This window comes from Triticum urartu, chromosome 1A, assembly GCF_056163025.1.
Source record: "Triticum urartu cultivar PI428250 chromosome 1A, HENAU_Tu73, whole genome shotgun sequence".
Classification (NCBI taxonomy): Eukaryota; Viridiplantae; Streptophyta; class Magnoliopsida; order Poales; family Poaceae; genus Triticum; species Triticum urartu.
In genome coordinates, this window is record NC_141873.1 from 18,713,277 (window position 1) to 18,724,209 (window position 10,933).

The 10,933-nt window shown below is 41.2% G+C and overlaps 1 protein-coding gene across 1 annotated transcript; it reads left to right on the plus strand.

The window, feature by feature from the left end:
• Positions 1–5,484: 5,484 nt before the first annotated feature.
• On the plus strand, positions 5,485–7,163 carry LOC125532561 (uncharacterized). The gene is made up of 2 exons (XM_048696579.2): positions 5,485–6,201; positions 6,344–7,163. Exons 1-2 carry the CDS (start codon positions 6,004–6,006, stop codon positions 6,842–6,844), a joined length of 699 nt encoding a protein of 232 aa, XP_048552536.2. The 5' UTR covers positions 5,485–6,003; the 3' UTR covers positions 6,845–7,163.
• Positions 7,164–10,933: the final 3,770 nt, after the last annotated feature.

Sequence of the window (10,933 nt, forward strand, 5' to 3'; positions counted from 1 at the left end):
AGGATCGAAACCTGGCTCTGATAAGTTGTTTTTTATTGTGATATATACGCTGACGTTGCAAATTCAGCAAGAAAATCAGAGTGGCGCAGCGGAAGCGTGGTGGGCCCATAACCCACAGGTCCCAGGATCGAAACCTGGCTCTGATAAGTTGTTTTTTATTGTGATATATACGCTGACGTTGCAAATTCAGCAAGAAAATCAGAGTGGCGCAGCGGAAGCGTGGTGGGCCCATAACCCACAGGTCCCAGGATCGAAACCTGGCTCTGATATGTTTTTTTTATGTTATTTTTTACTGTCGGCCTCAGCTCAATATGATTGCGCTTTTTTTTCCAGGGAGTATGATTGGCCTTGATGATGAGCAGTTGCGTGCATGGCCCAGTACGACGTGCCTCCTCTTCCTGACGTCACCCGAAATTATTTTCTTCTCCTCATTTTTACTTTATTTACATTTTATGCATACCCCTAAAAAATTTAAAATTAAATGCATATATTTTTAAAACCTAAATTTATTTATAGAATTTAAAATCATGAGCTTGAAAAAAAATCTTAACATAGTATAAAAATTTGTTACACAGTTTAAAAAAATGATGATATAACTTCCAAAAAAATGTTTCTGATAATGAACTAATATTCTCATGTTTCAAGAAAATGCATGTAATTAAACCTGCGTGGAAGCTGAGGAACCTACTGATGTAAAATATTCATAAACATATTTAAAATTTGTGAACATTTTAAAAATTTATGAATATTTAAAAAAACCCGAGGGAATAAAAAATCCGTCTGATGTAAAATCTCGGCCGAAAATTAAAAAGCGTCTGTAAATCATTGTACTGTACACCAAAACTGATTGGACCGTATGGATCGTTCTCCTTCCGAACAGAGCGACGGAAATGAAAAACTGGCTGATGTAAAATATCGGTCGGGAAATAAAAACCTCCTGTAAACCATCGAACTGTACACCAAAACTGATCGGACCGACGAACCAACATGTGGTTGGATGGTAAGGAGGACAGTGGTATCCCCCGCCCACCAGAGTATAAGTCCTAAAATTAACATTGGTGCTCGCATTTTTCTGGATTTATTTAGGTTTTCGGCGATGTTCGTTCAGTGGGAGGAGACGTCCTCGTCGAGTACGAGGAGCCTATGATGACTTCAGAAAATCTCAAGATGCTATGTCGGCTCAGTCTCTCGAAGGTGCTCATAGGGGTGTGTATGAGTTTTTTTTAAGCAAAGGTAGCTAGGCTTTTATTAATTGGCAAAGATGTTTATAGGAAAAGCTATTGGGTCACTTCTGACGTGCCCAATCAAAGATGCCGACTCTAGGGAAGAGAGACACCTGACCTAGCTAGCCTATGAGCTTCAAAATTAGAAGCTCGAGGTTCAAACAAAAAATTATTGTAATTAGACATTGTAACAGTTTGCAACTAATCTTTGAGAACACTCCCATGGTTTCCTTCAACCCCCCTTGGCGAGTATGATTGATGACCTGTTTGCTATCTGATGCGATCTGAAAATGCTGCATGCCCAAGTCTTGCGCCAACGATAAAGCCTCTCGGCAGGCTAAAGCTTCTAGGAGTAGCAGGATCAGCGATGCCATGAATCACTAGCACTGAAGACCCAATATAGTAACCATCTTGGTCTCGACAAAAGATGGTCTCGATAAATTGTTGTTGTTGTGCCTACATTGTGCTCCAATGATAATCCCGCATCAACATTAATTTTTATTTGTTCTGCAGCCACTAGTAGAAAAAGACTCATTTGTCCCGGTTCTAGGGGGCCTTTAGTCCCGGTTCTGGAACAGGGACTAAAGGGACGGGACTAAAGGCCCCCCCATTTAGTCCCGGTTCTGTTACGAACCGGGTCTGGAGCTCCACCTTTAGTCCCGGTTGGTAACACCAATTGGGACTAAAGGAAATTTTACGATTTTTTATTTTTTTTATTTTTCCTGATTTTCAAATTTCTGAATTATTTTACAATTTAATCTCTAATCACCCCTCATCACTGCTCAATTTAATTTCCTGGTTTTATTCCTCATCGTTTCCAACTCTGCACTTATTGTTTTCCTGACAATAGTAAGATGTCAATCCTATTAACCCTCAGGAGTTTAGCTTGAGCATGAAGTCACACGTTTCATTGTTTGAGTCTGAAACTATTATTCTAAAAAACAATAATTATTTAGTAACACTAATATTTCTTGAATAAGTAGTTTGACCACAGTTTGACCAGATTTGACAAAAATTCAAAAAAACCAAAATAATTATTTAGTAACACTAATATTCTTGAATAATTATTTAGTAAGACTAATACTTCTTGAATAAGTAGTTTGACCATAGTTTGACCAGATTTAACCAAAATTCAGAAAAAAAACTAAAATTTGAGCATAACTTTTTTCCTTTTAGAGTTTGAGGATTCTAAAAATTTGCAAAACGGCCTATGGCAGTCAAAATCGGATGCGGATTTTCGTGCTGAACATTTTGATATATTATACTTTTTTTTCCGACATCATATGCAAAAGTTATAGCCGTTTTACCTTTTCATAACACCTTTTTTGCAAAACATGTCCAAATTTAAGTTTTTTTAATTTTTCTAACTAGTAGATGTAGTAATATAACTACATCTCGAAGGATTTTATTTTTTGAAGTTTTTATCATTTTCTTTTGTTTATTTCAAAACTGAAATGGCGATACACCGGGGGGGGGGGAGGGTAGAGTTTGAGGCACGAACCCCTTTAGTCCTGGTTTGAGACACGAACCGGGACTAAATGGCATCGCACCCTTTAGTCCCGGTTCGTGTCTCAAACTGGGACTAAATGTCTCATTTGAACTGGGACTAATGCCTTTAGCCGCTCGAACCGGGACTAATGCACACATTAGTCCCGATTCGTAAAGCAACTGGGACTAATGTGTATATTGAGCTGTGACCGAAGCCCTGTTTTCTACTAGTGAGCAGACAGGATCCAACGATGTTGCCCATTATTGCATGTAGTCCGAATCATACCACGTGCTTCTGGTGTTCCCGAAAGTCGATCCAACTCCGAGATAAAGCATGAAACAAATCTATGTGTTTGATAGGGACTCAAATTAATCCCCTCATGAATAAGTTTCCTTCTCGCATACCATATTGCCCAAAGAGTGATTGACATCTGTGTGAATTCATCATGACTAGGACATCTATCATAGAAAAGAGTCAGTTCTTCACATCTAATTCCGTTGTTGCGATCATGTGTTCCAAAAGGTCATAGTCCACTAAAACCCATACACAACGCGCCATGGTGCACTCAATGAGGCTATGACGCCATGAGTCTTGAGCCCCACATGCAAAACACTAGTCATGGTGCGACATTTTCCTGTGCTTTCGAACATCCTCTGTTAGCAACGAATTATTTGACAATCTCCATAAGAAAACTTTTATCAGCATAAGTAGGGTGTGCATGAGTGCGTTTATAGAAACGAATGTATTCGTGTATGTGAGCGACTTCGATTGGACCGTAGAGGTCGTTCTCCTACCGAACAGAGCGCACTATAGCTTATGGGCCGTCCTTACCCTCGCATAAAACGGAGGAGTCAGGAAGGAGAGCTCCTCTTCGGCGCCCTCAGTGCCGCTTACGGCAGAGGGCGCCTGAAGGTGCGTGATAGTGGGCCAGCCCAGCATTGCTCGCGTCCATATGCTAAAAAAAGAAACATCAAGAAAAATATGAAAGAACTAGGATTCGAACCCACATGCCATTGCGAGGAAATTGCCGCAGTGATCATTGCACCACGATGAATTTGATGTGTTTGATCCGAGAATAGTTTATATGACCATTGTTTCCATACCAGTATATTCTTTTTAAAGAAAAAGTAAATTTGAAAAAGAAAACACATTTTCTGAAAGTTGATCGATTTTAAAAAAAATCATGGATTTTCAAACAAATGTCCACAAAAATCGAAAATATCTCATCAATTATGAAAAAAAGTTCACCGGATTTTGAAGAAAAAATCATGGATTTTAAAAAAAGTTAATCGATTTTTATAGAAAAAGTTAAAAAAGTTCACCAGATTTTGAAAACCGTTCACCGATTTTAGTAGAAGTTCATCGATTTCATACTAATTTGGAATAAGTTCAGGTATTTGAAAAAAGTTCATCGATTTTGATAAAAAAAGTTCATCCTGAAGCTTTATTATTAGGTAGATATAATGTATCTGCAAAAAAAAGCTTAATGGACCATCTTACCGTCACATGTGGTTCGCGTGTCGATGGAAAAAGATTAATAAGGCCCAGCGTGAAGCAGGGCTCATTGGAATCTCTATATAGACGGCACATTGCAATTTGAATATCCTATTCCCCGCTTATAAAACCTGACGAAACTAAAAAACAAGATGATTTAAAAATTTAGTAACATTTCTTTCATATTCATTAACATTTTTTAAATTTTGTGAACATTTTATGAACAGTTTTTGGAAACCCGACAAAACTAAAAGACCGGCTGATGTAAAAATTTAGGAGCATTGTTTTCATATTTGTAAACATTTTTACAATTTGTGAAAGTTTTCAAATTTATGAACAATTTTTTTTATAAAACCTGACTGAACTAAGAAACTGGCTGATGTAAAATATCGGTTGGGAATTATCAACCGTGTGTATACTATTTATAGCTTATAATGGGCCGTCCTAAACGTTGCAATTTGGCCGTCCTAAACATGCTTTTCGTGTTCATTTAAAAAGTCATGAATATTCTTTTGAAATTTCTAGAACATTCATAATAACATAGGATCATTTTTTATATTTCTAAACATTTTTAAAATTTGTGAACGTTTCCAAATATATGAACATTTTTTTTATAAAACCTGATGGAACTAAAAACCGGCTGATGTAAAATATCGGCCAGAAACTAAAAACCGTGCGATCCAATTTCTCCGGTCCCACCCGTCAATCTCGGGGGCCAGAGGGGAAATTATCAAATGGAGAAGGAAAGTGTGGCTTATATGATCCAATTTCTCTTCTCCTGCCGAACGGAGCGCACTATAGCTTAATGGGCCGTCTTTCGCGTAAAGATTAATAAGGCCCAGCCCGAAGCAGCAGCGGCGATTAGGAATGAAAAGGAGGAATCGGGCAGGCCTCGACCGTGGACGGCGACTTAGGGTTAGCTTCATCGGCCTTGGAGGCGACGGCGACGGCGACGGCGGGGAATTGGGATTCATGGCGTGCGTAGGGGAGGAGGAGTTGAGTTGGGAGGACCTCTTCTTTAACAAGGCGGCGATGCTGGCCGCGGCGCAGGAGGAGGGGGAGGCGGAGAAGGAGAAGGCGCGGGAGGCAGAGGAGAAGGCGCGGAAGGCGGCGGAGAACCGGCGGCGACGCCTAGCGCACCAGCAGGTCATGGCATCCATCCTGGAGCATGACCCCAAGACGAAGCGCAAGGTCTACACCCGCTACTCTTTCAACGACTTCTCGGTCTTCGACATCAACGCCGAGTGTAAGTCCGCCATCAAAACCTAGATCCCGACCTGATTCTATTTCAAAGGCATACATTTCCAACTGTGTATGTATATATGTATGTATGTATGTATGTATGTATGTATGTATGTATTTATGTATGTTTCTTTCAAGTTGTTTTCACGATTGCTAGCCTCGTTGGTGGAATCTCCCTTGCATATCTAGTTATGTTTAGAACAATTGCATTCAAAGCCTAGACTCAAAGCCTGATTAATTGTAAAATTTAACAGAAAATGTTTCATTCTTTCCACGTCTTGTTATTTATTTGTCTCATGTTGTTTGCATCAACTATTTATGCTATTATTGTTCAGTGATTTGATTTGTACTGTTTAAGTGAAACAAGAATAGTTTGCTGTGTCGAGAGGCAAACATGATTTGAAAACTGAATTTCTTGCAGTATGAATATGAATAGGAAATCTGAATTGTATCCTTGTCGTGCTGCTGCGGTGCATTTTATGCTTTACATAATTCTTTTTGCCCCTCACAACTAGCTTATGCTTTTGTTTTTACATCGCAGCGCCTATCCCTCCAATGCGATACACCAAGAGGTGTGTAGATCGTTTGAAACTCCAAGACACTGCAAACATACTTACTGTCAAGATAGTCTCCTCGGATAAAGGCTTCCCAATCGATGTGTATGGCACTATCATCGCTAGAGACAGCATCGACCACAAGTGCATGTACCTCTTTAACCGCACCGGGGACAATTGCCAACCTATCAAGTCAAGGGTACGTACCTCTTTGCTTCAAAATCACTGCTTATGCGCCTCTTGATTTTGTTTAGTTTGTAACTCTATTGTATATTCCGTTGCAGGCTTTATCCGTATTTGGATTTTCATAATCTAATCTTTTGAGCTATTGCTTTTCACAGGATGAAAATTTGATCTTAACTGGCCCAGGTCGAGATCTGGTATTACTTGATTTCATATATCTGGAGATAGATCTTAAAATCAAGGTTGGTGAAGAGCCTCTAAGCGAGCAAATCAGCAAGGGTTTGCTTATGATTGATGGACGAGTTCTGCCTAGAGACGAAAAGGTTGCTGTTGCACATCAAACTCTTGAGAGCTGGTTTAGTGTTGTGGACGTGAGGTATGCAACTCTTCTTAATGCTATCGAGGGTACGTTCGAGATCAAGTTACTCGAGGGAAGTTTTTGTGGAAAGATCGTGGCTGGCATAGAGGGCATTGAGCCTAGGATTGTGATTTATAATAGCGAGGAAGACGGTGTGGTGTCTTGTGAAGACCGTGCAGTTATCACACTCCGGCGGCGTGTCATGACCCTCCGTCTGAATGGTATGCTCACATTTGGCTTTGCAGTCCCTGGTGGTGCTGCTGCTGCTACTAGAGAATGGGAAGTTGAATTCACACCATGACACCGTGGTGAAGAGAAAAGGGAGATCTCTTGTGGTACTGCCAAGCTTCAAGTGAAGGTCTTTTGGTCCATGCTGGACTATAGGCCGTAATCCTGTGGTAACATGACAAACAAAGTTGCGGGTGTAATGAAGTGAGGGTTGTGTTATCATGCTTCAAAATGATGTAGTGGATCAAGTAATGTTTGTAGTGAACTAAGTTACATGTTTATATTGTCGTGGGGTAGTATATTGAATTGGTTGCTTCTGCCTTTTGGCAATACTGGATGGAAGCACTTCTGTTTGAAGTATATTATGCAGAAATCTGAACGTTTCTATTTTCTGTTATCTACTACTAGTATGTCATTGGCTGACAGAAATTGGTAGATGTATATACAAGGCATGGCTGAAGGCCATCATTCATGTGGAACTTGAGAAGAATGACAAGTTGAACTTATGAAGAATGCCAGGTCAAATGTGTCATTGCTTCTGACTACAAATAATCTCTTGTGGTCTGACATTAAACAGATCTGGTGGCAGGTACACTTTAATCTCATACTCAAAGAAGATACTCTGGAGGGGATAAAAAAAGATCTCTCAACAGATCTCTTTGATTCTCAACTCTCCTTTGCAGCTGACTGTGGGGGTGAAAAACATGGGAAGTAACACTGGAGGTGTTTCTGATCCCCATGCATTTAACCTCTATTGTGCTGCCGAAAAGCACTAGAGGGAATCATACAAGCAGCCCTGGGAAATCTCGAAAAGCTCAGGTGGCGCCGAGCCCTATCACTCTACTGGACCTGCCTCCTCCTCCTCTGCAAGCTATCAAGCGGATTGGGGACGAGCTTTCACACCAACTTGAGGCGGTGCCGATGAAGTTGATGCTACGTGATGCTGAAGTGCTGAACTGGGGAGCTGCTGGCGAGGTGGTGCAGTACCAGTCTTTCTGACGCTTGTTTGCGACGCCATTACTGTCCTGCTGAAAACCACTTAGTTTACTCTACTGTATTTGTTTCGTTGGAGCTGTAATAAACTGTTGAGCTGTAAGGGGACAGCTCAGTCTCCCCTTGTGCCTTTAGTTTTAGTTCCTTCTCCCTGCTCTGCTAGAGCCTGGACATACGAATTGCGTGTGAAAACTTTGTTACTTGCTCTGCTTTCGTGTTCCTTGTATGAAAATGGAACGCGGGCTCCCGGGCTCAGATAGCCTCGACCTGAACAGTAAAATCACTAAATATAGTAAAGAAATCCAAAAATTCTAAAAAAGACTAATCAATGGACTGCAGCACGAAATATAGTAAACAATTTGATAAAATTTTGCATGGAGTTCTTCACTCGCAGGAGCATCTTGCACCACGAAACAATTTGATATTTTTTTTATTTTTTTTGGTGATTGTACTGCTGATCGGGTGCATCTAAGCTCAGGTTTTGGATTGAGTTATCTGGCGAGGCATACATTTCCCGGAATGAAAGGAAATCAACAAAGACTAATCAATGGACTTGAGCGGCACTCGATCTTCGTTTTCTTCAGCGGCAACCGGCTTTGGTCAGTTTGGGAGCTCCAAAGGTGAGATCATGCCGAGGGTGGAGACTTTTACTCTGTCGGACATGCATGTAGGTGAGATCATGGTGCATAGCGCACCTGCGAAGCTGTCTCAGAGAGGCCAGGGTTGATCATTCATTGCTACCTGGATAAAAACCATTCATTGCTACTTTGTTAATCTGGTGAGACGGAGGTTGATAGCTTCTGAAAGCATTTTGGAGAGAGCCATCCATCTCTCCAACTCCGATGGAGGGCTTTTTCCTCTTTCTGAAAGACTACACACAACATACCCGAAAATTCACAGAACGAATGCAGCCGACAGGTACACCTACGGCCTACATCGAGATATCTCCCAGACCACCCGGGTCCAATGTCCAGGAGAAGAGAGCATCAACATTTTGCAATAGCAGCATCACACAGGACATTCAAGGACATCTAACCAACTCAGGAAGATGAAAATAAAGGAAGCTCATGTGTGTGGCTGTGTGTGTACAAGTTACTGTGCGCATTCTAGCTAGCTAGCTAGTGTGTCGGTCGAAAAGAGTTGCTATATACAAGTTGCCACGCGCGGCACGGTTGCTTCTTCCCTGCAGCACTGGGTTTGTGGGTTCCAAGTCCTACTCTACTCGGAAGACTCATGTGTGAGTCCAGTTACTCCAGTATACTCCAGTTACAATGAATGAATGCCTCTCACTCATATCACTCATCTGTTTTCACGGACGAATGCCACACGCAACTATGCCTCGATCCCAACTCGACCAAGTGGGTACTCATGCTGTCCATCGTCAAGATCGTGGTGATGATGATGGTGAGATGATGACGGTCGATGGCAGTCTTCTACTGTGGCTGGATTCCAATCCTGTGCACACTCATATCACTCATCTGTTTTCACGGACGAATGCCACACGCAACTATGCCTCGATCCCAACTCGGCCAAGTGGGTACTCATGCTGTCCATCGTCAAGATCGTGGTGATGATGATGGTGAGATGATGACGGTCGATGGCAGTCTTCTACTGTGGCTGGATTCCAATCCTGTGCACACTCTGCGCCGACTGCAAGCTCCACGATGTCAGGGCCGCACAAGAGCTTCAGCATCAACTCAGACACCATTTCCTTGGCAGTTTCTGCAACAGCGACCTGAAAACTCAAGCATAAAGAAGTCATTTCTTGAGAACAAGATGACCATGCATATACTAAATCCACACACCAAGAAAAGAAAATAGGGTACACATAGGGGGTTTCCATGGCTTCATTAGGTGGTGTAGTAGCTTTTCAAAAGCACATGCATGTTTTCAACCAGTCCTGGATACAACAGTTAGTCGAGAGCATCTTTTTATCCACAAGAGCAATATCTTACTAGAACTAGCAACTACTATTACTAGAACCGCAGATGTGCTGACTGCATATCAACTTTGTCCACCTATTAGACAACCATTGGAAGCAACTTAATTGAAAACATTGGATACAGTTCAGTTCAAGAAAAAAATGTGAGGGAAAGGACCCAAAGAAGCAAACAGTACCCCACTCTGGACATGTACAATCATTAATCATCAGATATGGCACTGTAACTGATCTCTAAGGTGCAATAACCACACAGATCACATGTTGTAGACGTAACAATTACCTCCCGAAAATATGGGATTTCTACTAAAGGTCAAGGAGATTATCATATCAATACTGATCACTTGCAGCATTGTCCCTCCATATAGTAGGGTCGATCACATAACCAAAGCTACCATGACAGAAACACTATGTATAATCTGTTTCTGAGATTGAAATTTAAGGCGAAAAAGATACTTGTACTTGAAGAAAATAATCAGACTGGCACACTCACTAGCACATGCAACACATGCTGATGGCAAAGTACCAACCTGCCGGGTGAATTTTGTAAGGTACAAACAATCTTATTTGTTGACATGATTTTTAGGCAACTGAAGAGATGTACCTCTTCTGGTGCTGAATATCTACACAGTACTGCACTGATTTCATTAGAGTTTCCCTGAGTGATAGCAACAGTTCCAACCGAACCATGTGGAATTATTTTCATCCCACCAGAGCATGCTCCCACCATTGAAGCATCCTGAGAAGACTCTCTAAGTTCTTTGGTTGGTTCAGCAAAAAACTGAGTGCTGCTTGATGCTCAGATGTCCTGTCATATAACTTCTTTTTATTATATGATCAGAAAGGAGAAAATCAAAGTAGTTTGAAGTAAAGATATGCTTAGAACTAAGTCTTTCATGGCAAAGAAATTTCAAGAATCCAAAAATTCTCATCTCAAACAATATGAACTCTGAAGGCTACAAAAGAACCTACCCGCTCTCAATGAAGCCCTTCCCAGAAGGATAAGAAGCAGCTTCCAGTGACCCAAGAGATCTCAATTTCATGAAAAACTGATCGATAGCTTCAGCCTATTGAGGATCCAATTTTTGCAGGTCCCGAAAAAGACGATTAGTGCATCACTAGGTGGCTCAACTGTAATTAAAAAACACAGCATACAAGCCACAAGCTTCACCTTTGTTTCATCCTGCAGTGCCTCTAACTCATCAACAGCTCGTATATCGCTCCCTTCCA